Source organism: Takifugu flavidus, chromosome 22 (genome assembly GCF_003711565.1).
Source record: "Takifugu flavidus isolate HTHZ2018 chromosome 22, ASM371156v2, whole genome shotgun sequence".
Lineage (NCBI taxonomy): Eukaryota > Metazoa > Chordata > Actinopteri > Tetraodontiformes > Tetraodontidae > Takifugu > Takifugu flavidus.
Window position 1 is genome coordinate 9,838,053 of NC_079541.1, and position 27,346 is coordinate 9,865,398.

The 27,346-nt window shown below is 48.3% G+C and overlaps 4 protein-coding genes and 1 long non-coding RNA gene across 10 annotated transcripts; 2 read left to right on the forward strand and 3 right to left on the reverse strand.

Annotated features, from left to right (window-relative positions):
* Positions 1-811: 811 nt before the first annotated feature.
* dera (deoxyribose-phosphate aldolase (putative)) lies at positions 812-8,585 on the reverse strand. Of its 4 annotated transcripts, XR_008948167.1 has the most exons (10): positions 8,412-8,585; positions 8,007-8,104; positions 7,762-7,909; positions 6,984-7,079; positions 6,781-6,915; positions 6,477-6,605; positions 5,708-5,820; positions 2,460-2,612; positions 1,639-2,360; positions 812-1,560 (listed from the first exon to the last, which is right to left on the reverse strand). XR_008948167.1 is itself a non-coding variant. In XM_057021816.1 (9 exons), exons 1-9 carry the CDS (start codon positions 8,440-8,442, stop codon positions 1,504-1,506), a joined length of 957 nt encoding a protein of 318 aa, XP_056877796.1. In that variant the 5' UTR covers positions 8,443-8,585; the 3' UTR covers positions 812-1,503. The 4 variants fall into 4 exon arrangements, 1 of the variants encoding a protein (XP_056877796.1); XM_057021816.1 differs by lacking the exon at positions 2,460-2,612 and having other exon boundaries at positions 1,639-1,788; XR_008948168.1 differs by lacking the exon at positions 812-1,560 and having other exon boundaries at positions 1,639-1,788; positions 1,906-2,612.
* A 61-nt stretch (positions 8,586-8,646) lies between these two features.
* rint1 (RAD50 interactor 1) lies at positions 8,647-16,954 on the reverse strand. Of its 2 annotated transcripts, none has more exons than XM_057021810.1 (15): positions 16,573-16,954; positions 16,104-16,229; positions 15,751-15,866; positions 15,348-15,521; positions 15,129-15,269; positions 14,850-15,024; positions 12,376-12,486; positions 11,950-12,175; positions 11,715-11,852; positions 11,080-11,174; positions 10,212-10,316; positions 9,681-9,901; positions 9,300-9,480; positions 9,056-9,174; positions 8,647-8,984 (listed from the first exon to the last, which is right to left on the reverse strand). In XM_057021810.1, exons 1-15 carry the CDS (start codon positions 16,780-16,782, stop codon positions 8,774-8,776), a joined length of 2,349 nt encoding a protein of 782 aa, XP_056877790.1. In that variant the 5' UTR covers positions 16,783-16,954; the 3' UTR covers positions 8,647-8,773. The 2 variants fall into 2 exon arrangements, with proteins under 2 accessions (XP_056877790.1, XP_056877789.1); XM_057021809.1 differs by having other exon boundaries at positions 16,581-16,727.
* LOC130518906 (uncharacterized) lies at positions 12,482-14,291 on the forward strand. The gene is made up of 2 exons (XR_008948171.1): positions 12,482-13,732; positions 13,938-14,291. It is a non-coding gene; the product is annotated as an uncharacterized LOC130518906 (long non-coding RNA).
* An 815-nt stretch (positions 16,955-17,769) lies between the features above and the next one.
* On the forward strand, positions 17,770-22,804 carry prl2 (prolactin 2). Of its 2 annotated transcripts, XM_057021822.1 has the most exons (6): positions 17,770-19,820; positions 20,026-20,213; positions 20,592-20,699; positions 22,035-22,214; positions 22,373-22,569; positions 22,644-22,804. In XM_057021822.1, the coding sequence occupies exons 1-5, from the start codon at positions 19,799-19,801 to the stop codon at positions 22,565-22,567; spliced, it is 693 nt and encodes a 230-aa protein (XP_056877802.1). In that variant the 5' UTR covers positions 17,770-19,798; the 3' UTR covers positions 22,568-22,569; positions 22,644-22,804. The 2 variants fall into 2 exon arrangements, with proteins under 2 accessions (XP_056877802.1, XP_056877803.1); XM_057021823.1 differs by lacking the exon at positions 20,592-20,699 and having other exon boundaries at positions 22,032-22,214.
* Positions 22,805-22,949: 145 nt separating this feature from the next.
* Positions 22,950-26,861, reverse strand: hspa14 (heat shock protein 14). Its single transcript, XM_057021821.1, has 14 exons — positions 26,624-26,861; positions 26,293-26,373; positions 26,101-26,183; positions 25,970-26,018; positions 25,652-25,757; positions 25,489-25,579; positions 25,304-25,408; positions 24,829-24,990; positions 24,516-24,671; positions 23,993-24,095; positions 23,649-23,864; positions 23,403-23,567; positions 23,166-23,233; positions 22,950-23,092 (listed from the first exon to the last, which is right to left on the reverse strand). Exons 1-14 carry the CDS (start codon positions 26,792-26,794, stop codon positions 23,014-23,016), a joined length of 1,635 nt encoding a protein of 544 aa, XP_056877801.1. The 5' UTR covers positions 26,795-26,861; the 3' UTR covers positions 22,950-23,013.
* Between the last annotated feature and the right edge of the window lie 485 nt (positions 26,862-27,346).

The window sequence follows — 27,346 nt, forward strand, 5'->3', positions numbered from 1 at the left end:
ACCCCCACAGGGAGCATGACTGTTTAGTTGATCTTTTGCCTGGATCGTGTCCCCCAGGGGTCGCCTCTATTCTGTCTGTCCCACAATGCAAAGCATTGAACAAATACATCTCGTCCTCCCGCTTCCTCTCCAGCGGGTCTGGGATTCTTTTTCATGGACAAAAGGGACAAATTGCTCCGGCCGTGCATCAACTATTGTGGACTGAAGAAAGTGGCCGTCAAACCCAGGTAATTCTTTACTACATCTTCCTTTTGCTCATCATTCGATAACAATAAGGGAGAGGGATGAATGAAAGACGGCCTTCAACAATCCCAGTGGACTGTTCGAGTTTTAAAATTGCCCCTTGGATTACTGCCCCTGCTTTCTTCCAAACTCTAGCCACAACGTTCTAAGAGACGTGCCAAATGATTGTGTGTTTGTGTATCTTGATATTTTGATTGTTTTCCCCTGATCTTGGGACCCATGTGGGGTGACACACACACAAACACACAAGTGGGGGTATGCTTGCTGGACTTGAAAGTTAGTGAACAAAGGCAGACAACACCACCTTGGGAACTGCATCCCATCATGTCGGTTTGCTGTTGCACAGGTGACCGAGTAGCCAAAGTAGCTCCAAACCCATCTCTCGACTCAACAAGATTCGAGATATGCTCACACCTTGCAGGAGCTGGCTAGTTTTGATCAGGGTTTGTTGCTATGGTCCCCCATTTGGGTAATGGGGTGGTGGTGGTGCATCAGTTTTTCCTTACTAACGTCCTAACGGCTAATTTGGTTGTTCAGCGGTCGTTCGGCACATGACTCCAGTTCGCTCTTATTCTCAGGAAGAAAAAAACAATTTTATTTCTCACATCATATTTGTCAATAGACTCAAATCACATTTTAGGAAATATTCATTTAAACTGCTGCCATTGAGTCCAGACCATCATTACCAGTGAGTCCAGAATGATCCTTCTCTCCTCTAGCTAAAAATGCAATTATGACGGATGAAACGTTCTTTTATTTAACTGTATCAGAACAGCAGGTTGGGCCCCAAAGACATCAAGGCTAATATTGGCATTAATTTCTCCTCCAAACACTCAAATACAGCGCTGTGCTGACTGGACCAGATGGAAGTTACGGCCCCATAATCCAGGGAAGCAGTCGTACAGTATCGGGGAATCAGAATAGTATTAGTATACTTATATGGTTTAATTATCATTTTTCTTATATCATTTCACTTTCGAAGTCTTTATCTTTTTTTAAAAATTTCTGATCTAGAAGAAAGCTTCAGTAAAAATGCCAGCAAGCCACCTTCAGACAGACAAAACCTGCTCGCATCAGCCATCAGTCAGGCTCCTCTGAGGCTTAACCATGTTAGGAAGGTGAAGGAAGGGTGGGCGGACTTCACTGGGAACCAGCTTCAGCCGCCAGCCTCAGCCGCCAGCCTCAGCCGCCAGCCTCAGCCGCCAGCCTCAGCCGCCAGCCTCAGCCGCCAGCCTCAGCCGCCAGCCTCAGCCGCCAGCTTCAGGCCATGGGCAGCTCTTGGTAGCTCGCGTAGTGTCCAGTAACATGATGGTAGATCTGTGAAGAGCAGGAAATCAATTAAATACACTCACCTGCAGAACTCCAAGTATTGTTTAGAGAAGGAGCCTCACCCACCTGCCTCTCAATGTCAGCCAATAGGCTGCTGGCTCCTATGCGGAACAGGTGGGGACAGAGCCAATCAGAGCCCAGCTCTTCTTTGATCAGGGCCAGCCATAGCAGAGACTCCTGGGCCGTGCGGATCCCCCCCGCTGGCTTAAAGCCCACCTGAGGGAACATGCTGATTTTAAGGCAGCATCAGATACATGGTTCTATACTGTACATACAGACAGTTATGATGTATATTTGAATTACACTTTAATTCTGTGCTGAGCCAATACAAACCAGCTGTCTGCTGCCCACATGAGTGGCAATACCGTCTAAACAACAGCGCACCCTGTGGCCATAGCCTGTAAAAGCTTCTGTAGCAGCCAAGTATCCTTCAGCTCTCCTTTGAGGGATTCTCCTCCACTCTTCCTCCCTAAGCTCTTTAGTTCTGTCAGATTCTGGGATGTCATAGAGAAACCAGAGCCCCTGGAGGTGGTCCAGGGTGGATCATCACCCATCCATAGAAGCTTTTCTTCTTCTTTTAAGCATTTTGACAGCTGATGTCATGGTTGCTTCCAAAGTTTGGTGCCTGAACAGGGTTTAGAAAAAGCTAAAGTCCAGAGACACTCCGAGCCACTACGGCTCGGACCACAGAAAATTCCCCGATGCTCTGCAGCCAAGGTGAAAGAGCTGGAGAAGATAACCTCCGAGGAACATCTGAAAACCCTGGAGCTGCTGGTCTCGCCCTCAAACTGGAAGCAACAGAGTCCTGATTGTATTTTCTCAGAGGTCAACATTTTATATTTTTAAGCATTGTTTTCATCCTTATTGTCCTTCTTTACATCAATTACTTGTTTTTATGTTTATAACCAGAGAACTGTTGAATCTCGTCCACCTCTGGGCCTTCTGGAGGACTCAGAAGAACCTTTCAGGACCAAAGGTTAATGAAGCTAATATTGTCTCATCAGCTCCTGTTTAAGTGCAGAAAAGGGTTCAAAGGCAACCTGAGGAAAGCAAAAAGAGAGACAGAGAGGGAGGGAGAGATAGAGAGGAGAGAGAGGGGGAGAGGAGAGAGAGGGGGAGAGGAGAGGGAAAAGGAGGAGAGAGGAGAAAGAGGGAGAGAAAGAGGGGGGAGAGAAAAGAAAGGGAGAAAGAGAGGATAGAAAGAGGGGGAGAGAAGAGAGAGGGGGGAGAGGAGAGGGAAAAGGAGGAGAGAGGAGAAAGAGGAGGGAGGTAGAAAAAGAGAGGGGAGGAGAGAGATAGAGAGGGGAGAGGAGAGGACGAGAGAAGGGGGGAGCGGGGGGAGAGAGGAGAGAAAGAGGGGGAGGTTGAGGACGAGAGAGAAGGGGGAGAGGAGAGAGAGGTAGATTTTTAACACACCTTTATTTACATGTATTATTTACATTTACACATTTCAGAGGGAGTCATTGGAGACCTTCAATAAGTCAAAATCAAACAATTTTCCTAACCAAACACAGGACATCTCTCACTCCCCAGATGTCTTCAAATGTACTAATTTGTTCTGTCAGTTCATAGAAATTAAATAAAAATTCCACGATCTTCCATACGGATAACTTAGCTGTCCCCGAGGTGACAGCCTGAAAGAAAAACCCTCCCCCAACCCAAGAAATCACCTCTCTGACTGTAGAAATGTTTATAAAAGTCTGTGGTAAACCCGTGTGTCTTCTTTGTGGGGCAACTGTGGCCATAATTAAGGAATATAATGTAAAAGGGCACTACGGGACAAAACATCAGGATAAGCTGAAAAACCTGAATGCAGAGCAAAAGCTACAGAAAGTAGAAGAGAAAGAAAAATATGACGTTCCAGCAGACGTTTTTCACCAGAGCAAAATCCCAAAGTGAAGCCGCTGTGAAAGCAAGTTTCACCATGGCAGAGGAGATCGCCAAATCAGGCCGGCCATTTACTGAGGGAGAGTTTCTGAAAAGCTGCATGATGAAGGTGTGCGACGTCTTAAGTCCAGACAAAAAGCAATAGATTTGAGAACACAGTTGAGTGAAAGAAGCAAAGATTTTGTTGCGGACTCTCTTGCTGTGGATGAAAGCACAAAACTTGTTGGACTTCCAACAGGTGGAGCGAGTAAAGATGCAGGAGGAGAACTGTGCTGGTGAGTTAACCGCATATCACTGCATCATTCCAAGAAACGCTGTGTGGTAAAGTCCTAAAAATGGAGCATGTGATGAGCACTGTAACGCAGACCGTAAACTTTATCCGAGCCAAGGGATTAAATCACCGCCAATTTCAATCTTTTCTGCGCGAAATGGATTCAGAATTTGCCAACGTTCCTTATCATACAGAGGTGCGCTGGCTGAGTCGGGGAAAAGTTCTCAACATAGTTTTTGAGCTCTGCAAGGAAATCTGTCAATTCATGGACAGTAAGGGAAAAGATTCCACATTTTTGCGGGACGAAAAGTGGAAATGTGAATTGGCGTTTCTTGCTGACATAACAGCTCATCTCAACGTCTTAAACCTGCAGCTCCAGGGACGTGACCGCATGGTCACTGACATGTATGGCCATCAGCAGGAGGGTCCCCCTACATGAGCCTGGTCCTGCTCAAGGTTTCTTCCTGTTAAAGGGGAGTTTTTCCTTGCCACTGTTGCTTGTCTGGGGTCAGGCCCTGGGATTCTGGAAAGCGCCTTGAAACAATTTTGATTGTAAAACATGCTATATAAATAAAGATTGATTTGATTTGATGTATGATGCGGTGAAGGCTTTTCAAGTAAAGCTGTCATTATGGGAGACACAAATGCGCCGGTGCAACTTGCCTCACTTTCCCTGTTGCCAAGTAATGTTAAACCAAGTCGGCACAACGGTGTTCCCAAATGCTCACTTTGCTGACAAACTAAGCGCACTGCGCACTGAGTTCGCACAACACTTTGGTGACTTTGAAGCACAAAAAAAAAATGCGTCGTCGATGTGGAAACTGCACCTGTACAGATGCAGATGGAGCTGATTGAGCTGCAGTGTAATGGGACACTAAAGGCAAAATATGACTGCAGGGCCCGCACAGTTTTTTCGCTCCATTCCTGAAGCAATGCCCCAGCTCCGTCTACATGTGGCTCGAACCTTGTGCATGTTTGGAAGCACATATCTATGTGTCTCCATTCCAGGAGACCCAGTGACTCACCACCATGTGATCCAGCAGACAAAGGGGAGACACCTCAACAGAAACTAGGTGAACGACCCGACCAACGACCCTGCCAACGACTCTCAGGTGACCACCCAGATCATTAGCATGCAGATGGTCCACACAGGACATCACACCAAACATAAACGAGCTTGTGGCTAAAAAAAGATGCCATGCATCCAGCTCGGACAAAATGACATGGCCTGCCCTAAGATCAAAGAAAACTGAAAGTTTTGATTTTTTGTTATTTTAACTTTTGGTGAAAAGCACACGTTTTATTTATATTTACTTTTTTTCTTATTTTGAATTTGTATAATTTTGACGGGAGATATTTTTATGGAGAGCAAAGTATTTTAAGTTATTTTAAGTTGAACTTTATTTGTTCTGGAATAATATTCCTGTAAGTTTTTATTCATATTTATGTTCAAAAAACGTTTAGTTTTAGTCTATCCTGTTCGGCACGTGACCTGAAGTGTGGTTTGAGTTTTGGCCCCCTGTGTAATTGAGTTTGACACCCCTGGGTGAGTGTCCCACCTGGTCTCCAGAGCCTCCTCCACCGACAGACGGGTCAGGTTGAACCCGCACCCCGTGTCGGATTGAAAGAGACAGCGTCACCGAGGACGCCATCCCCGCCGTAAAACACGATGAACCCTCCGCCAAACTGCACCAAACCACCCGACAACCACCACCCCGATGATAGTGCAGACACACCGCCAAGAAGGGGAAGTTAGTCGGGAAAAACTTACAGAAATAGCAGCACGCTCTCCAGCAAATTCCCAGCACGCGGTCAGCAAGAGAGAGAGTGGAAAAAGGGAGAGAGGACAGAGAGAGAGGGGGAGAGAGAGAGGAAGAAGGAGAGAGAAGGGGGGAGGTTCTCATTCGAGGTTGAGTCTCTCTTTCCCTCCAACTAGAACTTGAAGACAGACGGAACACTGATCCGGTGGTTCCTCACCCTGTGGCCTGTACTCAGGTAGTAGTCTCTGATGGCCCGCGCCATCACTATGGCAACAGGGAAGGTTGCGTTCACAGCCTCTTTTCCAGTGGAGGTCTTGATAAAGTCGGAACCTGTGAAGTCAAACAAGGCAGGATTATATTCTCTATCTTCTATAACTGCATCAGCATTGTTGGTCATGTGGATGAATCCATCATCATGATTCATCTGGTTCATGATTTAACCCGGTGAACTCATCTGCAGCACAGAACGTCTCTGGGCTGTCTGTCCCAGTCACACATGCCAGTCTAGGCAGGTGATCCAGTAGAAGCAGGTCTCAGAAGGAGCCCATGGAGATGGAATACCCAGCAGCTTGCTCCTCTGCTTCCTTACTTTAAAAGGAACCACATTAATGCCCAGCAGACGTTCCTCTGGGCTCTGTTAGCGCTTGGGCTAACGTAGCGCCAGCTAGCAACAAACCACCCTCCCTCCTTTCTGTGTTTGCTCGTATAAAGTAAAACGATTAAATTCGACTAAACATTAACAATAGTTAGTGATCCACACTAAGCGATGCTGCCGCTCTGTGATTGGACTAATTAAACCAAGGTTTGTTTGTTTTTTTCAAGGTTAACTGACAGCACTAGTAAATAGAGAACTTTAGCATTTGCAATGACATATTTAATATCAAGGTGGCTCATGAGTGATTAAGGGTTCATTATTGAACCCCCCCCCCCCACACACACACACACCGTAAATGTTGACAGAAATGAGAGAGAATCATGGGACTGACCGGCCATCATGGATACCAAGCTGGCTTTGTAGACGGTGGTGAAGGTATCCAGATCTCCAACAGCCAGGATGGTCTTCATGTGGGCATCAGCACAAGCTGAGCGGAACTGGCAGAGTTCCTGGTACAAGGCTGGACAGTGAGACAGGACATGGGGCTGGTCAGGCCTCTTTAACAGTTCCTTCATGGAAGTTTAATCAAGTGGAAACTCGGGACACATTTATGACAGACACCAACAAGATCAGCATGTGCCGCCGAGTCAACATGGAGAGCAGGAACACTCGGCCAAAACCATCAGCGGTTGTACCTTCCCACTGTCCCGTCAGGGCGAGGTTCCTGTTGATCACAATGTCAATCTCCGTGGCCCCATCAGCCACGGCCTGGACAACCTCCTCCACACGCGTCTCCAGAGGCGTCTGACCAGCTGGGAAACCAGTAGCCACTGCAAAGAGAAGACTCTTAGATCCCAGTTCAGTCCTGTCGCAAACTGGATTCTGATGCAGCTCTAACCTGAAGCAACTGGGAGGCAGGCATTGGCTGCTTTGATGGCCGCGACGGCATCGGCCACACGAGCTGGATACACACACACCGCCGCCGTGGTCACCTCTGCACACAAGACAGCAGCAGCAGCAGGCCGGGTCAAAGATCACGAGACAGCAGTCATCTCGGGGTCAATGGTTACGAGGCAGAAGCCGTCGGGGGTCAAAGGTCACGAGGCACCAGTCGGGGGTCAAAGGTCACGAGACAGCAATAGTCACGGTTTGAAGGTCACAAGGCAGCATGAGCCAAGCGTCAAAGGTCAAGGGGCAGCATAGAAGGTGTCACTCTATATATTTAATACAAAATACGGCCAGTTGAAATACTTTGACTAAAGTGTCATGATTAACGACACTGCTTCTGTAACCCTAACCTACCCTAACTAACCCTAACCTACCCCAACATCTAACCCTAACTAGCCCTAAACCTACAATATCTAACCCTCACTTACCCTAATAAACCTTAAACCTATCCTAACTAACCCTAACCTAACTAAGTGTAACAAACCCTGACAGCCCAACATCTAACCCAAACCTCCCCCTAACCAACCCTAAACCTCCCTTAACTAACCCTAAACCTACCCTAACAAACCCTGACATCTAACCTCCTCTAACTAACCCTAACCCAACATCTAACCCTAACCTAGCTACCTAACCCTCAGCAGGAAACACTTCAAAGCGCAACTAAGAACAAAGTGGGAGATGAAAATGGAAGCTATAGATTTGTACAAGCGAGTATTTAAACCTCAGACCTTCCCTTTGCACATTCATCTTGTGCAGGAGATCCCGCCGGACTGGCTGGATGGCCTTCAGACACAGTCGGTGGACGTTGGAGGGTGTATCATCTCCACTCAGCGTGGTCAGGTCAATAAAAGTGACGGCCTTCAACAGCCAAGCAGCCTGCAAGACAGACGGCAGGTGGTGACACAGGACAGACGGCTGCTCCGCTCCGCTCCCTCCGTTAGGGCTGGCTCCCTGGCCATAAAGCCGTTTGTACCTGCCAGCGCTCCTTGGGGACCTTTAGAGCTTGGTAGTGTTGAGCTCTCCTGAGGACTGCCTGCGTATTGACCCTCACCTGAGAGACCCATTCCAGATCTGGCGTGGAGCAGAAGCCCCGAGAGGAGACATGGCTGCATTTAGAACCTCCCAAAACCACTTTCAAGGCGCACAAATTAATCACTTCATTATCGACTGTAGAAAAACCGAAACACGCAACAGAACTACGATTGGATCAGAAACCAGAATTAAACTAGACAAAGAAAGAGTCACTATCACGAGTTCTTAATTAGAACAGGTCCCTCGCGCGCGCGCACACAGACACGCGCGCACGCAGGTCAGTGGCCCACAGGAAAAGCTCCGATCGCTAAAATTGCTGATCTCGGAAGTGAGATGTGTTGGTTACCGAGGCTGATCCCGGGGTTCCTGGCACTCATGTCGGAGCTCTTCAGTCCGCTAAAACCACCAAAAGTTCGGACGAATGTTCAACTTGTCACGCTTCTTCTTCGTGGGTGTGGCTGAGGCTGCACCAGCGCCCCCTGCTGTGTCGGCGGGCGAGAAGGGGAAATGGCTGCCGGGATATCACGCTTCGGTGCAGCGATCACATAAATAACAGCAATGGCATTCAAATGAACGCAACATTATACTCAATGTGTTTATTGTCTCGGAATAAAGTGGTTACTAGTGGTTACTACTACAACTAATTAACCAATGTTTTCCCATTGTCCAAGAATGTGGTGGGCCGAGGCTTTCATATGCAGGGAACCATTACTGGCCGGGCCAGGACACTCGGAGCCTCAGCACATACAGCACATCGCAAGGCGCCAGGCAGTAAACTCCCAGCTCGTGCAGCGTAGACATCAGTGTCGGACGCTCGTGGTCTCCTGCATCGGTCTCCTCCTCGGCTTCTTCAAGGACATTCCTCAGTAAAATGGCAGAGCCCACACTGAGGCGCAAGATGATACAAGCCTCCTTGACACTGTGAACAAACAGGGCAGGAGCCATTAGGGATGATCACACGTGCGCACCCATGCACGCTCACACACTTACTGCTTGAAGAAATTCTCGGGTCTTTTGCAGTATTGACCAAATAGAGGGAAGAGGTTCCTGGACATGTCAAAGTGGAGTTGTGCTGCTCCTCCATCACTGAAATGATTAGCCAGGATCACCTGGCAGCCACACATGGGCGGGACAGGCGGGTCAACAGCTACTACCAACAGCACCACTAATTCCTGTGTTCGTACTCACAACGTGATTATGGCAGGTGTGTATCGAGGCTAAATTCACAACTTACATCCTGGTACAGGAAGTGGTCCAGTCTCTCTGCCAGACCCTGCCAGGTGAGCTGGAACAGAGAAAGCCCCAGGAGCTGATGAAGGCTCAACAATCTGTCCCTGAGACACAGCATCATTGGACATGCCGAACTGGACAGTGACATGCTGGACTGGTCCTGCTGGGATGGAAAAGACAGCCACCTACCAAAAATGAGAAAAAAGTGATGTATATTCTCAACCTGTTGAACGCGACAGTACCTGAAGGTGGCTGTAAACACAACCTAGCGGGACCACAGTGAACAGTGGAAGCCACAAGGCCTCCTGACCCGCAAACATCTAGACTCTTGCACCCAAGGGCCCAGCAGAGCGGACCAAATGCACCATTCAGGTTCCTGTTGTACCTGTTTTGAGAGTACGGTTTGGCTTTTTCTTTAAATTCTCTCATGGTCCAATCCAGTAGTCTCCCCATCATATCTCCTTTCAGTCGGTCCAGCAACGCCAGCAGACTGTCAAACAGAGAGCCTTCCAGGGCAGCCAGCTGACCCAGTTCCATCTGCCCGAGCCCTCCCAGTAGCACTTCATCATTAAGGGAAACGGCTGCCTGCTGAAGCTGGAGGAAAAACTGAAAAATACAGTTCAGAGCTGTTAACTGATGCTAACTGACTGTTCATGTTGCAGAGAGGTCCTACAAAAGAGGACCCATGAGTACAGCTCATGGTCGAGACGGCTCTGCATGCCCGCTCCAACACATGCCCAGTCCCAGTCTGCTCTGGTCTGGGCAACACCTTTGAGTTTAAGACCAAAGCCTGATGGTTGTACCTGTGGGCTCCTCCCACAGCCCAGTGGGTTCTGTGGAAGTGGACCTTTGAAAAACAAGAAGAGAGCCCAGATTTCTAATAAACTCCAGTAACAAAGTGAGGAACAGCACAAACCACATTGTCTCCCCAGTCTCTCAGGATGGTGCTGATGTAATTGACAGCGTTGAGGATGGCGCAGTAACGAGCACTCAGTGGATATCGCGAGTCCTCCTTCATCACCTGAAGGAAACACATCAAACATTGGCAATGTAGTTATCATTGTTAGCATAGCCAAGGGTGCAACAAACCATTTGATCATGACTGATATTACTATCAGTATCAGTATATTGAAGTCACTTTGAAAGAAAGATCCCTTATTGTTAGTGTGTTAGTGAGTGAGAGAGAGAGCGAGAGTGTGTGAGTGAGCGAGTGAGAGTGAGTGAGTGAGTGTGAGTGAGTGAGTGAGTGAGATAGCGAGAGTGAATGAGCGAGATGTGTGTAGTCTGGGATTTGTAGTCGGGATGTGATGAACTCCAGGAAGAATGATAAATGTCTGAGATTTATCTCAACAGCAGCAGCAGCTTCAGCAGCAGCAGGTTCCTGGGGCATCCTGCTGGTTCCCTGCTTTACTGCAGACGCATAAACTGTTGTTTCTTCAGCTAGTCATCTCAAGGTCTTCCTGAGGTTAGCTGAACTAGTGGCCTCACAAAAGCTACCTGGAGTCTCGTGCTCACTCGCTGTAGACCCATAATATTTGGCAATATGCCGGACTCAGATGACAATCGGATCACAATTTCATGCCTCATAAAATCATCAAATTCCAGACTTTCTCCTGCTCGTGTCAGAAGTAAATGTTGGTGCCAAACTGCAGCACAACCGGTCCTCATGGGACAAAGCAATCAATGATTGTTGCTCTTCAAAGATGGCATGAGGGACAACGGAGGTGAATGAAATATTGCATGACATGACGGACGGACGGACGGAGGGACACATGGATGATTACCTGAGTAAGCCGTATGCGGAAGTCATCCAGCAGCTCCTTCTGCAGCCCAAGAAACTTCAGTTGTGCGGAAGGACACGTTAAGTAGCGGTAGCGCTCTGAGGAACCACAAAGAGCATATCTGTATTTCAGGTTTCTCACACTTTAAAAGAGATGAGTGATTTCTTTCGGTTGGTTGGGTGGTTATGGTCAGGAAGCAAACGCCACTTTCAGGATTTCATGAAGAAGAAGGCGGCTGCTGACACACGGTCATGGTGGGACACACTCTTGTGGATATTTACCATCATATCCAACAAATTCAAGTGATATAAGTAACTTAAAACTAGGAGTGGGACAAGATATCGTCCTACAGGATCTCCCCAGATTCTCATCAGTGTTCTACTGTTAAGTTTGTGCTCAAGGTCATGTCAGGACGTTGTTCATCTGGTTCAGGTCAAGCTGCTAGTGTGGAGTGATGGGCACATTGACCAATCAGGGTTTGAGTTGAAGTGAGTGGGACGAAAAGAAAAGCTCCTCGTCCGAACACCAGGGACAGCAGTAGCACCATGGTGTGCACCTCTGTGGTAGCCATCATACAGACACACACACACACACGGGAAAGCGAGGCTACGGCACCGGCACAATGAGCAGAACCTCACCGGTGATGACCTGCAGCAGCATCATGAAGGTTTCAGCACAGTCTGGAGCCCTCAGCTCATCCATGTCACACATCTCTTTGTACTGGCAGCTCCAGGCTCCTTCTGACGACAGCATGGCATCCATCTTCTCCACTGCCACTACACACAGTCAGCATGTGTGAGTAGCTGTGTATGAATGAATATACCGTACATCAAATTATAAATGGAACTCTGATGGATCTACTAGGTAGCTTACTCTTCTTCTCCACAGTGAGCCACTTCTGAAGGACTGTGTTCTCCAGCAGGAGGTGGAGGAGACCAGGCAGGGCTGGGGGATAGGACAGTTTGCTGCGCAGCTCCTTCTCAAACTGCAGCACCTCCTCCACCAAGTGACAGAAAAGAGCGTCATCATACAGAAGCCGAAGGGCATCACTGGCAACCTTCTCCTGAACCAGAGCCAGCAGGCCTCTGCAGAGTTCCACCTACACACACACACACACACACACACACACACACACACCACACACACACACACACACACACACACCACACACACACACACACACACACACACACACACACACACACACACACAGGTGAACACCAAGGGGGAATTCTAGGAAAAATCTTCAGAAGCATGTAAATACATCGTTTCTGACATGCTTGACCCGTACTGTCCTACCCTGGCACTGAGGTGTGTCTCAGCTCCTTCAAGAATAGGTTGGATCTTTTCCTCCATGAAGGTGGAGTTGTTACTCATCCACAACAGGACCTGGGTCAGGTACCACTCTGGCTGCAAAGAAAGAAAGACTTTATGCTGTGTGTGTATTGCCCTGTAAAGAGTTCGGGGGACACATCCCATCACAATCCGTCCTCCTCAGTAAAAGGCACCAAAGGTCTCCAGAGAGCGCCCCCGGCTTGCAGGAGGGCAGCAACACAACCCCTCTGTTGACAGCTGCTTCAGGTTCAGGGCCAGACACACTTCCTGGGCTCACAGAGGGCAGGACGTCCCCCCTAAACCGCTCCATCACGGCCTCGGATGCTTGCAGTACACTCACGACCAGCAAACACTCCCTTCTGATCTTCTGCCTCATCCATTCAATGGGGTTCTATAGCTTCTGCAGCTGGTTCCTCTTTCACAGGTTTCATTTGGACTAACCTTCCTTCCTCTCCAGGACAGAGCTCCACCTCTCTGGGTTCTCCTCCACCTTGACCTCCTCTCCTACCCCTCACCACTTTCCTCTAGCTCCCAGGTGTCCTCGACCACTCTCAGCACCCTGTCAAGTGCTTTCTCTGACCTTCTCTGTTGACGCTCCCAAACCAAATACTGCATCCTTCCATGGAGCCGTACTGCTGCCCACAAATGCTCACTCCTGCTCCCTTCCATCCTTTCAGTGAAGTCAACCATAATCTGACCTTCTGGGTTTCTCTCCAGGACACCAAATCTGTCCATCACTTCCTCATTACCAACATGGGTGTTAAAACTTCCACTGACCACCTCTCTCTCTCTGGCCACTTCTCCCTCTCTCTGACCACCAGGTGGACGCTCCCACCTCCTTTTTTAATCTGGAGAGGTCTGTTTCACACGCCAAATGCTCTGTCTCCGCCTGCCTGATGGGACAGTAACAACTGACCAGGGTGAGATGAGGAGGCACGCTGTGGACTTCTACAGCGCCCTCTACAGAGGACTTTAGCAGGGAGGGCGAGCTACTGCAGAGACTTCCTCGGTTAAGCCACAGGGACTGTGCTTCCCTGCCAGAGGCCCTAAGACTTTTTGTGTCGGATCCTTCCGTGTCCGATTTGTGGGACGATTGTGAGTATGTTTTTCCCTCCTTGGTTGTCTGTCCATCTGTTGGACAATGGCAGCCTGAGGAGGATGACCTGCTGTCCCTGAAGTTCTCAGTGTCAGTGGACTTCGAAGCTGTCGGGAGGAAGGATCTCTACCTCTTAGCTGTGAAGGTCACCAACTTGCACTCCCTGGAAGTGCTGAAGGCGTCGAGCTGGACTAGTTTTTTTTGGCGCAGGCTCTTCCCCGGTGGGTTGTTGGCAGTCCCTATACAAAAAGACCTCCAGTGGAGGATTGTACATGGGGCCATAGCGACGAACAGATATCTGGTGCACCTTGACCCTAGCAAAGGGGATGGCTGCTCCCAGTCAGAAACCATCTACCACCTCTTTGTCCAGTGTCCCAGACTGGAGGGGCTGTGTGTACAGCCACAGAAGTGGTTTCTTGGGTTAGGCGAGGGTTTTTCTTTCAGGTTGTTTATCTTTGGTCCCCACTACCATGCAAGGAGGAAGGCTGTACACCAGTTGGTTAATGTCATCTCGTTAGCCATATGGAAGACCAGGAAGAGCCCGGTGAGAGGTCAGAGGACGTGGTGGCCATGATGACTGGACTGCTGGCAGCTCGGCTCAGGGTGGAATTTCATATTTATAAACTGACAGAACAAATGAATACATTTAGAGACATCTGGGGAGTGAGAGACATCTGTGTTCAGTTAGGGAGAATTATTTGATTTTGAATTTTTGACAGGTCTCCAATGTCTCCCTTGTGAAATGTGTAAATAGTCCGTGCAAATAAAGGTATTTTTAAATCTCTCTGACCACCTCTCTCTCTGCTCCTGACCATCTAGCCACCTTGTGTCCTGGTGTCCTTTCTCCTCTCCATCGTGTCCACCAGCTCTCCAGCTTTCTGTCATCGTCCAAACATTCATTCATTCATTCCTCCTCTCAGCTGCTGACTCTTGTTTACCCTCCTGAAGTCATTTTATATCCCCAGGGAAGATTTAGAGGCAACCTTGTATTCAGACCTGTAAAGGCACACCGTTTAGAAGAGGGGGAGGCTGCCACATAATTTTCAGCTGTTCAAAACACCAAACCAAAAAATTATGTGTATAAGATTAAATAGGCCTGAATTGATGCATAAAAATGTGTTCTTTATTGCCTTGCTATTTCTCCTATTTTTCTTCTGCTTGTCTGTCTTGTGCATTGATTGTTAGTTTGTGGCTTCCCAGCACTCGAGTCCAACATTAATTTCTAAACTAAATTTTTAATGTTCATGGCGCTACAGGATGGGTTCTTTCAGCCAACAGAACAAAAGTGCTGCTGGACAGGACAAGGGAAAAAAGAAAATTAGAGTGGTTTGAATTGACCCACCTTGCTGAGGGAGCTGGTCTGCCGGTTTCCACAGAAATGGTACCTAAACCTCTTTCTGAATGGAACCAACATGATCTGGATGGGAAGGCAGATGGGAGACTGAGACACTGCTGTGGCTGAGGAGTCAGCCTGGGTGGGCAGAAGGGGAGATGTGGAGTGGAATAAGAGGTTATCACTGTCAGGCGAGTCAAAGACGTCAAACAGAACACAGGTCACTAGTTGGTTAGCGGGTTGTGGCAGGTTTAGGTTTAAAGTTGTGAACGAGGAGCGGAAGGATACGTGGTCTGAAGTGCCAGCAGCTGTGTGACGAGCAGCTCCAGTTGCACGCTCAGCTCCTGGTGGTTCCCCACGGGTGCAAGCGACTGAGCAGTTGGGGAGATGTTTGGCCAATGAAGTTGAGCTAAAATCTTTTCAAAATCACTACAAAAGAAGGTGAAGGTGAGCACACAACACCACACAGCCACACCATAGTATGTGGAACGAACATCATTCTCGTACCCGCTCAGTCGGTCTTTGATAATCCTGTGCCAGAAAGAGAGTGTTTCCTGGAGAAACGCCTTCAGGGACGAGCAGCCGGAGGTTTTTAGGCCAGCGTGGACCGCGCCCATGCTGTCGATCGCCCTGATGGCCTCCCACACGCTCCCGGTCATCAGACACTGCTGGATTGATGAACTGCAGGCATCCATTTGGTACAATTCTCTTCAATATTCTTTAGTTAATATTAAATTTTGCATTCATTCTAACATTTCAGACAATCGATTCAATTGGCAAATTGTGATAATCCTCATTTAATTGAATGACAGGTTTGGTTTGACTTGACTTCCTCATCTCATGAAATCACACACTGCTCCACATCTGTTGTGTCTCTCCATGCGTGCAAGCTCTTTCACCCTTCAAGTACCTGCATTCCTCTATAAGCTGAAGACAGCTGAGGTATTTCATGTGTCGCTCTATAGTTTGGATTTGGTTCAGCATCCTGCCAAGATGATCCTTTGAAGGCTGGACGCCCTGTAAATGCTACAAAATGGATAAAGTAACCACAAAACCTGCCAGGAAGAGTTAGGTGAAGGATTTATGCCAGAGCTGGCATGTTAAACATACTGTAGAAAATATATATGTATATTTAGGACAAGTCCACTTTTCTTAAATGAAACTAGTTTCAGAGTTAGAACAGGCTAATATTCCTCCAGAACAAATATTTAACCGGTGTTGGTGCTGGTGATGAAATCAGCGTTGGATTGCTATGGTCTTAACCTGCTCCAGTAAGTTTGCCATCATCTCCTCTCTGTGTAACAGGTCCTGGAGAGAACAGGCAGCATTCTCAGCAGCACACAGAGCCGCAGACACTTTCAGGGGCACCGAGTCGGACACGGCCAGAACCTGAGCAATGGCAAAGAAAGAAAGTCAGATAGAAGCGAAACACTGATGATAAGGGCTGAATTATAACAGAGATCAGAGCAGCGTGATGTATCGTTCAATTAAAGGTCAAGTCAGGACAATATGATGTTGACACTATACAATACTGGCCTTTTACGTCAGCATATGTTGAAACGTGAGGAGAGGCTGGAAAGTCAGTATAATATAATATAAGAAAGCACTATATCTCTGTTATAAGGTCTATGTTAGGTCCTGCTGCTGCTAACAACAACAACAACAACAACAAGAACGACTACGACAACAACAAAACGGTTAGGTTTTTTCCATTTCTAATCAGTAGATTCACCTGCTCACTCAGAACGTTGTTTTCCTCTTTCAAACTCTCCAAAATGTCGCCAATATTCTTGTGAGACTTCAGGTCGTCGCCAGCTTTATTCGTAAGGAAATCCACGACGTGTTGTTGCAAACCGCGCTCATCCTCCCACAAAGCGCCGCTCTCATCGTCGACATGTTCAGGGAGACTTTTCTGCCTCGGCTCGTCTGAGGGCGCCGCCATCTTCTCCAACACGTCATCACCGCCGCCGTGCTGCGCCCGCGCGCACACCTTTTGCAGGATGGCGAAGGACAGACTGTTCTTGTCGGTCAGTCCTTTGAACAGGATGGCGAAGGACAGACCGTTTCTGTCTCGATCAGTCCTTTTTACAGGATGGCAAAGGACACACTGTTCCTGTCTGGATCAGTCCTTTTTACAGAATAGCGAATGACAGACTGTTCCTGTCTGGATCAGTCCTTTTTACAGGATGGCAAAGGACAGACTGTTCCTGTCTGGGTCAGTCCTTTTTACAGGATGGCGAAGGATATACTGTTCCTGTCTGGGTCAGTCCTTTTTACAGGATGGCGAAGGACAGACTGTTCCTGTCTGGATCAGTCCTTTTTAAAGGATAGCGAAGGACAAACTGTTCCTGTCTGGATCAGTCCTTTTTAAAGGATAGCGAAGGACAAACTGTTCCTGTCTGGATCAGTCCTTTTTACATGATGGCAAAGGACAGACTGTTCCTGTCTGGGTCAGTCTTTTTTACAGGATGGCGAAGGATATACTGTTCCTGTCTGGGTCAGTCCTTTTTACAGGATGGCGAAGGACACACTGTTCCTGTCTGGATCAGTCATTTTTACTGGATGGCGAAGGACACACTGTTCTTGTCGGTAATTTGTCGGTCTTTGAGGAACACAGAATTCTCTGACTGCCCACCGCTCTGGATATGGTGTTTATCTAGTTGTTTTTCATTTTAACAACACATTCTTCAAAGGTGAAAAAATGGTTATGATTAATCTCCTTCATTAAAAGTTATAGTTGATGGATTTTTACGACATTAACAAGTCCAGAGAGTTACCTGCTGCTGAACATGAGGAAGGCAAGTTTTCTGGCCCCAGGCTTCCAGCACACGTCACCCCATTACTCAGCAGGTCAGCCCCAACATGACAATCCGAGACAATCTGCCCAACAACCACACAACTACACACACACACACACACACACCACACACACACACACACACACACTTATACACGCAGGTGGACCGATGAGAATATTGTTTATTTAGATTCAGAATATTCCACAACTCACACACTTCATCTCCAGCAACAACCTCAGGTGATGTGAAAGCAATGTAGCTGAGCATCCTGGGTTCACTGATAGGAAGTAAATATATTTGACAAGATGGGAGACAGGATGGCAGGAGCAGAGCTCGGGCTGCTTTAATTCCCAACACCCAACGCAGAGCAAAACGTCACAGCAGCCCAACAGCAATTGAGAGAGGCCGACAACTTCATATTAATTGTTGTTCTTATGCACAACAGAGTCTGTTTCACACTTCCTCCTTAACAACAAATCTTCTCATTTTATCCAAGACAGAAACAAGGAAATAAAAAAACCATCAAAACCAAATTCAAAACAGATAGGAAGAATGCTCCATTCCAAGTCCCCCAAATCGATCACACCCAAGCAACAACTCCATGATATACATCTAAAATCTGACGAGAAGAAAACTCTTTTTCTTGTGAAACAAAAACCTTCTAATCATAACAAAGTGCTGAAAATGCGACGCCACAGGAGACATAACAGAGAAAGGCGTGGCAGAAAAAGTCTGAGAGTGGACGATGCGATAAGTCAGTGCAGCTTGTCCACCTGAAACAAGCACCTGTACAACTTGATACCAGCCCTTCCAGTGTGGTGCCAGCTTCATATGGCTCTTCCTGGGGATATCCAGCCACACTAGGGCACCTACACCATAGAGATAGTGGGAGAAACCCTCGTCGTAGTTCAGCTTCTCCCTCTGCAGAGCAAAGACAGGCTGAGCTGAAGGCAGGCGCCATCCCCTCTGCTAGAGCCAATTCATATTCTACCAGTAGGCATCAGCACATCAGCAGGAACATGTGCCTCATGCCTATGCATGAGGTGAACCGAGCACTAACATGTTTGGAGTTGTTATGTGCAAATGCAACCTACTTTACTGAAGTGCCCCCACCACAGCCCCCAAGAAACCAGCGGTAGTGGCGTGCATCTTCCTAATTGCCAGGCACTGACCGAGATTCCAAATCACCTCCGCTTCAAAGTGACGACCCTGGCGCACCGTGCACCACCCTGACGCAGGGCCACAGCAGTGTCTCATCACTGCCTCTATCCAAACGCAGCTCCAGGTCTCCCCCTGACTGCAGCATAATCCAGCTTTACCTCAGCAGGGAGATGGTCTCAGAGCAGAAGGGCGACATGCCCCCTTAGGTAGTGGTTCAAGTTCAGGAATTTAGAGCCCAAAATCACAAACATTGTTGACTCGGGGGGCTTTTCAATCTACACAGGTTTGACCTCCTCTGTCCTTGGACCCTCAAACTGGGTCAGGTAAAAAAAAAATTAGGGGAAAGAAGAACGCTGAAGGAGATCCACAGATGAGGGATCCGTCTCCCTGGGACGGACTGACGGACTCCTCCCCTATAGCCCTAACGCTCGCTGCTTCTCTCACTCTCTTCCTTTAATCCCCAACCACTCCGCGGTTCAGATGTTTCACACCAGTGATGATGAAGCAACAACGCAGTCTGTTAGCAGGAGCATTTGTTGGATCAGGACCAGAAATACTTTTATTTCTTGGGCTAAATTCTGCTGTTGGCGGTGCTCCACCTCCCAAATTCACAGGTTTGAACTCAGAATCAAATATCAACAGTATGACGGCTGTGATTTTTGCATTTGATGTGAACAACTTTACTCCCAATTGCAATTTTGTTCATCAGTCTGGAGAGAACTCCTACACACACACACACACACACACACACACACACACACACACACACAGGTGCATAGCTCTCTACATGGGTCACACGCTGAGGGCTCCCTGTTTATATCTTAAAGGTGACATGTTTTTTTATTTTTCTGAGTCATGCATCCCTCACCACATTGCCCCCCCTCCCCCACCCCGGTGGTATTAAAGTGTAGCAGAGAAACGGTCTGAAAGCCTCCTGCAGGGGTCCAGAGCAGCTTCTACGCTTCACTGTGGGTCAGGACGTCCTCAACATCCTGCAGGATGCCTGGAACCATCAAATCAGGTAAAAATCACACTTTAAAAGTAAGAATGAAACACACACACACACACACACACACACACACACACACACACACACACACGTCTGTGCTGCCTTCTTTATTGTGTCCTGTCCTCCAGGTTGTATTTGTTTGGACTTTGTCTGCATCTTCTTTGAGAACCTGTCTGAGTCACTGAACATGCGACCTGTATGTCTGTGTCTGTCCCAGTTTGTGTTGTGTGGCTGCTGCTGGTCTCGGTGTTGTTCTGTAGCAGGCTGGCCGGTGTGAGAGCAGTGTCCATCTGCACCAACGCCCACGCCGGCTGCCACGTCCTGTCCTTAGCCAACCTGTTTGATCGGGTCATCCAGCATTCCACCCGGATGCACAGCATCACCAACGACCTTCACTCCGAGTTTGTAAGTGGCATTTGAACGGAATGTGGATGTGGGAGCAGGTCGGTGAGGAGAGCCCTGGTGCTTGAGTTCACACTAAATACTGTTACAATAATTTTAAAAGACAACAGTAGTGTAGCGCTCAACAGTCCTCCTGCAATAGGACACCACGGGAAGTGTTTAGACTTATATGTAAGCGTAGCAAAACCAGCAGAAAGCCCGATGTACATGTGACATGTGCACCCAACCGTTAACTGGCTGAAAGCTTTGTGATAAGAACCCTTCCTTTTGCTAGAAATAGCAACTCCTCTTACTCATCGTTGTGTGCTGTGACCTCAGTTGACCTTTGGACCCCAGGTGACCTCTGGCATTTCTTTCTTACGTCAATGTTTTGTCTGTCAGGAGCAATACTTCCTGCCCAGTCAGAACCACGTTGGCCGGGTCAGTCACAACTGCCACACCTCCACCATCATCACCCCAAATGGCAAAGGGAACGCTCAGAGACTGGCGGTGAATCACTCCCCTTCTCCCCGTCTCTGTGGATGCGTCCACGCTTGTCCCTGCTCCTGCCCCCCCTGCATGCGTCCGTGTTCAAGTCATCTCAGCTGAACGTTATTAACCTCCACTCACAACCTTCTCCGCTCCACCGACGGTGACGTTTCCCACTGTAGTGCTTGATTAATGTTGTCCTCACCTCTTCATCTGACGCCTTCTTGCATTAGCGTTCTCCTCCAGGCTGCGCACAGGTGACTCACTGCTGCTGTTACAGGAGTGGAGGTGCGCAGGTACAGGTGACCTCTGGCGGCTGTGGTCAGTCTGGAACTGCCGACGCTGCAGGATGAGCGTTGTTAGCGATTCCAGATCAGTTGGGCTCGGCAGCTTGAATCCTAATGACTTTATCTTAGGCTCCAATTCCAAGACATGTTTATTCACCCCCCACACGGAACACTTTTTATTACACTATTATTACTAGCCTGTTGTAGATTTAATCTAGAAATAATGCCGTTGCAGCAAAGCCTTGAACCTATTCTCTTGAATATTTTCCCTCTGGAATCTGCCATTATACTTAATGTAAATCATAAAGATCTGCTAAATTAAAGATTACATCAGTAAAAAGGAGAAACCCAGAGGATGATGGGATTATCATTTAATTATTACTACTGCTATTACTGTTGTGAAATGTATGTGTGGGGGTGCTGTGTGAGCGGTGGATGCTTCACGAGACAATTAAGACTCCAACGTGCGAGAACTCGTCTGTTCACCTTCATTCGGTCTCATCAACTCATGTGAATGTGTCCTCACGTTTCCAGCCCTGTAAACGCTGCTTTCCCTGCCTTCAGCTCACTTTTTGGTTGCATATTTGTCACCTGTAAAAGTTCTGGAGACCATTGGGATGGTTCTCTGAGCCTCATGCTCTTTTTGCACGGAAGTGGTGTTAGCCCAGGAACTATTCCATAATGCCATTTCTGCCTACTGTTTGTTATCCATGACCTCTGACCTTAGCTAAGGAAGGTGCAGTCACAAGTACGTGTCTGGGTTTTTGTGCCTTGGAGCAGTTTTTGGATTTCCAGTCCTCTCCATTTGGGATGGAGGTTCACCGGCTCCGGAACACTGATAGATCACCATCTCTTTGATCTTTACCTGCTCTTGAAGGTCTCACAGGGATATTCTGTGAGATCAGGGGGCCCCTACAACATTTAAAAGGTGCTTTTTGAAGTTACTGGCCCGCCCTGATCCAAAACATTGGAGTGACAAATGTGCAAACCAAAAAGAGACGCTAGTGAATGTGTGAAAGTGTGATGTATGAAAAGAGTGAAGGCTGAGCAGTGCCTGTGCTGTCAGCAGAGAGAGGAGCTGACCAGGGTGATCCTGATGCTCTTGGTGGCCTGGAGGGACCCTTTATGGCACTTCCATCAAAGCATGTCTCATCAACACGACTTCAACAACTTCAGCTCCAACAAAGCCCTTCAGATGAGCGATATGGTCCACGAGCTGCGGAAGGGTGTGGAAAAGGTGGCAGAGAAGGTAACTGTGCTACTACTCTGGCAGATGTTTGAGCGCCGACCACCTATTGTGTTTGTTGTTAGAATACAGGCAGAATAAGTGATGATGTCATCAGAGCTGGAGCCACTCGACCAGCCTGACTCCAGTAAAGGGCAGGTCTGCCGTCTCCTCTCCTCTAGATGCAGAAGTTGGGGATTATAAAGACCTCCATCAGTAAGCCGGCTCCTCCCGAGGCCGTGCAGCTGGCCGACAGTGCTCGGTGGCACCTGATGAAGGACTATGACCTTCTCTACTGCTTTCGTCGGGATTCCAACAAAATCCACAACTACTTGAAGCTTCTGAAGTGTCGCATCGTCCCGGAACACGAATGTTAAAGGTAGGAGCAGAGAAGGCTGCTTTAAAAGGGATGGGCAAATCTTTGGCTCACTCGGGTGCCTGTTTTCTCTTTAGGACTTTGACCGAGCATAAAGCCGCCCGCCCGCCGGCTGTTCCGGGGCTCCGTCTGAGTGGACAGACCTGAGCTGAGGGAAGAAGAACTGGGACCCTCTTCAATGTGATGATCAAATCTTCTCCTCCTCTAAAATGTTTGAATAAACCAGCGTGTCTTTGTCATTCCTCTCACAACCTTTCCAGACTCAGAGAGTTAGAAAGGCAGATGTTAGCATACAGTGCTCAGCTGGAGGGGTCATCATAAACCCAACATCCAGGCCCCTCTCCTCATGTACTGAACCTCCCTCACCATGCAGGACCACGGTGGAGTAACAACTCCTCTTTATTTCTGAGAAAACACACATTTAAGAAGCGCAGATGAGTACAGTCGTCATTTCTTGGAGGCTATGGCCACCACCTCCGGCCTTCCGCCGCTCTGCTCTACACAGGAAACATGGATGGATCCGTCCCTGCAGCAGACCAAGGAAGCATTCATGTGAAGCCTTCAAAGGATGCCTGAGAAGATGGGGAAGGTCCACCTACCTCTTCATGGTCAACACCGTGCTGATGCTGTGCTTCTCCTCTTTCAGCTGCAGGTCCCTCAAAACGATCTATAGGTTGCACAAGTGCACGTCAGCCATGCGTCGCGCTTCAAACCTTTCACGTTTACATCACAGGTCGCATTGCCATGGAGAGAAATGGAGCTTTGGGCTCTTGGAATTTTGCACTTTCTACTATCTCAGCTCTGGACAAGTTTGAATGCAGGACAGAATTCCACACCTTGGCAAGCTTTTCTGGCGGTCGCGTGACCCATCTCTGGTAAACGTCTATGGAAACGGAAGACAGCGTCCCCTGTCCAGTGAGTATATGATGTCTACGAGCTGGCAGCGGCGTTCCAGATGGCAGCAGAGTGGTGAAGACTTCCGCTCCCGACTCGTCCACCTCCTGCAAACATCCAACCTGCTCATGCTGTCTGAACACAAGACTGTGTTTGATAACGTCCATTCAAGTGTCAGCGGTGCGCACCTTCACCAAGATGTCAGTGGCAGAAACATCCACCGTCATGGGCTCTTCCTCACAGCCCAAACCATCGTGGCCAACCAGCAAACCTGCTTCCAGCGCTGCTCCGACAGCAATGAGCTCATCAGGGGGCGCTGAGCTGAGAAGGTCCACATGAGGAAATATGTCCCGGATCATCGTTTGAAGACGAGGGATCCTGGTGGAGCCTCCACAAAGAACCACCTAAAGCACAGGGAGGTATCAGGTAGAGATCAAACCCTAGAACATAGCATGACTCTAACACAAAAACAATGATTCTGTTTCTCTCTTACAAACACACACACAAACACACGCATAGAGACACAGTGTACCTGGTTAATGTCGCTGGTGGACAGTCCCACACTCTCCAGCAAACCTCTGATTGGCTGGACGCTCTTGCTGAAGAGCGACGAGCAAAGTGACTCAAATCGAGCTCTATAAAAAAAAGAAGAAGAAGAAATTCTGCTTTTTAGATGAACTAGTCCAGGCATGCCCAAACCCGGCTCTCAGGGGTCACAATCCAGCTGGGTTTTATGTCTAAACAGGTTGAAACTACATTCAGTGGGATAGAAAACCTGGCTGGACTGTGGCCCCGGCGGACTGGGTCTGGAGATGAAGTCTTAGAGCCACGCAGTGAATGTCTGGGGTGCTTTTACTGTTTCTGAACCTGGACCACTACATATTATCATAGATAGAATACTAAATCCAGTTGAAACCACAGCAATAAAACAGCCAGTAGGGGAACCACCACGCCAGGACCACCAGGGATCATCACGCTCACCAGCTCCAATGAAAGCAAGAAGCAGTGTGTTGTCGGGACAACCCTGTGGAATTCTGGGAGAAGAAAAAAATTACCTGGACACGGTGCATTCAAAGTCAATGCCGTTGTGTAGAGAGTCCACAAAACAATTGGCTGATCCCAACAGGGACAGAGAATGTTTGGCCATGTCTGCCCCGTTCATCAGCTTCAACATAGCCCGAGCGTTGCTGCTCACGTCGTGCTTGAAGGTGCTGTACAGTAAACACAGAAACCACGCCAAGCTCTCAGACATGTTGGTGCTCAGGTCAATTCAGGACGAAGGTGGACATGGAGAAAGCTCATGCCTTCTGGAGAACCCTGCCCAAGCAGGAACCTCCTGGTGATGGCACAGCTTCGAATGAACCTTACCGCTTGAACTCTGTGGCGAGGTGCTGGGCCAAGGCCTCCGTGAAGCTCTCTCCTCCCACACTGGGGTCCGTGTGCGTGTTCAGGACTCTGTAGATTCCTCCATTGACCTGCATCACTGTCACACTCAAAGAGGCCCCACCGAGCTTGTAGACTAGGACATGGCTGCAACACAGTGCACATATGAGCCATATGGGTACACGACACCAAACCCCAGGTCCTGGTCACCCAAGGGTCAAGAGGCCTCCACACTCAACACCCGTTTCACCCCTGACACTGGGGTTAGGTTTTTCCCCTCCACAGGTTAAATCACACCAAGATTTCTCGTCTTGGTGCAGCTCAGACAGTAAAGACGCTTGCGCCAGGTTCACGTCGGGTTCACGATTGGCGCGCGCCGTGCAGCCATTGCGATTTTCACCGCGTAGCGAACCCAGTGTTTATTGTTAATAAATGTTAGCATGTCACAACAGTGCTCTACCTTCTCCCAGATGAACTGTTCTGGCCGATGTTATAAGCCAGGAGAGCAGCAGCAGGTTCATGGATCACCCTGAGAACATTGAGACCTGCACCTTGGGCAGCATCCCTGCACAGCAGCAAAGACAGAGCGGTCGGTTTGGTAGCATGACTGCCTCACAGACAGAGAGCCGGCCCAACTGACGTTACCTCATAGCTTTCTTCTGAGCAGGAGCAAACTCAACAGGCACAGCGACGACCACCTCGGTGACGTTCGAGCCCAGAGCTGACTGAGCCGTTTCTGACAAAACAGCCTTGTTCACTCTACAGATTTCAACATTTTTTCCATTGATCAGCGTTTTTCAAAAACTACCTCTCATTTTCTTGAAGATGACCTTTGCAGCGTCCTCTGGAGCGACATACTTGATGTGTTCTCCCGTGGTTATTTCGTAAAACGGCCGCTCTTCTCTGTTGATCACCTGAGCACACACAGCTGCTGTCAACTAAATTCCAGGTCTGTTTGTGACTGCAGACGCTGGAGACGTTATCCAAAAGGACACATGACACAAAGCTACAAAAGGCCAGTGAGACATTAATGCACACGTCTTGATGGAGCTGAGCAAATTGAAAATGCTGCTTCCAGCTCCAGAAAACCAGACGATTGTCAGCAGATGCAGTCGGTAAGACTCACCGGACATTTGGTCTGACTTCTGTGGAGTTGTGTCTCTGGATGATTGAACCTAAAAACACAAACACAGACCTAATGGAACATCTGTCCCAGTCACCCAGCAGACCAGTCACCCAGCTAACCAGAAGCCTGACCTCCTCCCCAGCAGCTGTTTGACTTTCACCACTGTGTTGGCAGAGTTCCAAACCCGTCCTTGTCTAGCCGCAACACCGACAATCTGGACAGAAGAGAACAGTCAGGACAGAAGACGATAGTCAGGACAGAAGAGGACAGTCAGGACAGAAGACGATAGTCAGGACAGAAGAGGACAGTCAGGACAGAAGGACCTGCTCATTGTCTCTGTAGGCCACCACAGCTGGAGTGATTCTGTCCCCGGCATCATTAGCAACCACCTCTGCCCGGCCGTCCTGCAGACACACAAACGCACACACCTGAGATATTTAGACACAGACACACAAACAAACAAACACACACACCTGAGATCTTTAGACACAGACACACACATTGAATGAATGAATGATAGATGGATGGATGATGATGATGAGAGGAGCGATCGGGCAAATGTAAAGACTCGGACCTGTGGACATTCTACCAGACCGATCCAGATTTATAAGGAGCATCTGTATGAGAACGTTAGGAAAACGGAGAACATCTGACCTTAAACACCGCGACGCACGCGCTGCTGCAGCCCAAATGAACTCCGATCGCTGTCATGTTTAAAAACACGCTGCTTCCAACATTACGCTGCACTACTTCCGCTTTTCTTCTTCTGCTCTTATCTGCGCCTCCTTCCCTACAGCGCCACCATCTGGTGAGGAGCGGTGCCATCCATAACCGGAAACGGAGCCGAACGGCTGAGTGACGTCAGGGGTGGAGAAAGTTGAAGCCAAAACAAGTTTCAGCAAACGACTTCTGAGAAATAATAGAACACGGAGATTGAGATGATTCAAAAAGCAGACCAGTTATTTTTCCCACTTGTAACCAGGAAAAGTAACATTTCCCCACTGACCTCTCTGCCAGAATGAAGGAAAGTGTCAACTGTTCTTGTCTGGCAGACCAAGGAGGAGAGATACCGGCTCGAGATCAGGAAGAGCTCACAGCTCCGCCAAGCAGCTCGCTTCTCCATATGTGAAATACATGTGACATACTATACTATAGTATCATAGGCCCATTGTTCATGTAACCACCCAGAATTACCCACATTTCTTTATATCTTTGGATTTTGATTTTGATCAATCAATCAATCAATCAATCAATCAATCAATCAATCAATCAATCAATCAATCAATCTTTATTTAAATAGCATCTGTTACAATTAAATTTGGTTTTTTTTTCCAGAATCCCAGGACCTGACCCCCAACATGCATCAGTGGCAAGGAA

What these genes read in the sequence shown, in the direction of transcription:
- rint1 (XM_057021810.1), bottom strand. Translation starts at nt 16,782, where the DNA reads ATGGCGGCGCCCTCAGACGAGCCGAGGCAGAAAAGTCTCCCTGAACAT. An exon ending in CTGCTGGCACTTCAGACCAC is followed by an intron (nt 15,025 to 15,128) that starts GTATCCTTCCGC and finishes CTCGCCTGACAG; the next exon opens with TGATAACCTCTTATTCCACT. An exon ending in GAGACTGGGGAGACAATGTG is followed by an intron (nt 9,902 to 10,211) that starts GTTTGTGCTGTT and finishes TGTATTTTTCAG; the next exon opens with TTTTTCCTCCAGCTTCAGCA.
- hspa14 (XM_057021821.1), bottom strand. Translation starts at nt 26,794, where the DNA reads ATGGCACCGCTCCTCACCAGATGGTGGCGCTGTAGGGAAGGAGGCGCA. An exon ending in CCTACAGAGACAATGAGCAG is followed by an intron (nt 26,184 to 26,292) that starts GTCCTTCTGTCC and finishes TCTTCTGTCCAG; the next exon opens with ATTGTCGGTGTTGCGGCTAG. An exon ending in CTCGCCACAGAGTTCAAGCG is followed by an intron (nt 24,672 to 24,828) that starts GTAAGGTTCATT and finishes TTTACTGTACAG; the next exon opens with CACCTTCAAGCACGACGTGA.
- prl2 (XM_057021822.1), top strand. Translation starts at nt 19,799, where the DNA reads ATGCCTGGAACCATCAAATCAG. An exon ending in GGAACGCTCAGAGACTGGCG is followed by an intron (nt 20,700 to 22,034) that starts GTGAATCACTCC and finishes TGCTGTCAGCAG; the next exon opens with AGAGAGGAGCTGACCAGGGT. An exon ending in TGGAAAAGGTGGCAGAGAAG is followed by an intron (nt 22,215 to 22,372) that starts GTAACTGTGCTA and finishes CCTCTCCTCTAG; the next exon opens with ATGCAGAAGTTGGGGATTAT.
- dera (XM_057021816.1), bottom strand. Translation starts at nt 8,442, where the DNA reads ATGAGTGCCAGGAACCCCGGGATCAGCCTCG. An exon ending in GATGAATGTGCAAAGGGAAG is followed by an intron (nt 7,080 to 7,761) that starts GTCTGAGGTTTA and finishes TCTTGTGTGCAG; the next exon opens with AGGTGACCACGGCGGCGGTG. An exon ending in ACCTGAGTACAGGCCACAGG is followed by an intron (nt 1,789 to 5,707) that starts GTGAGGAACCAC and finishes ATGTTCCCTCAG; the next exon opens with GTGGGCTTTAAGCCAGCGGG.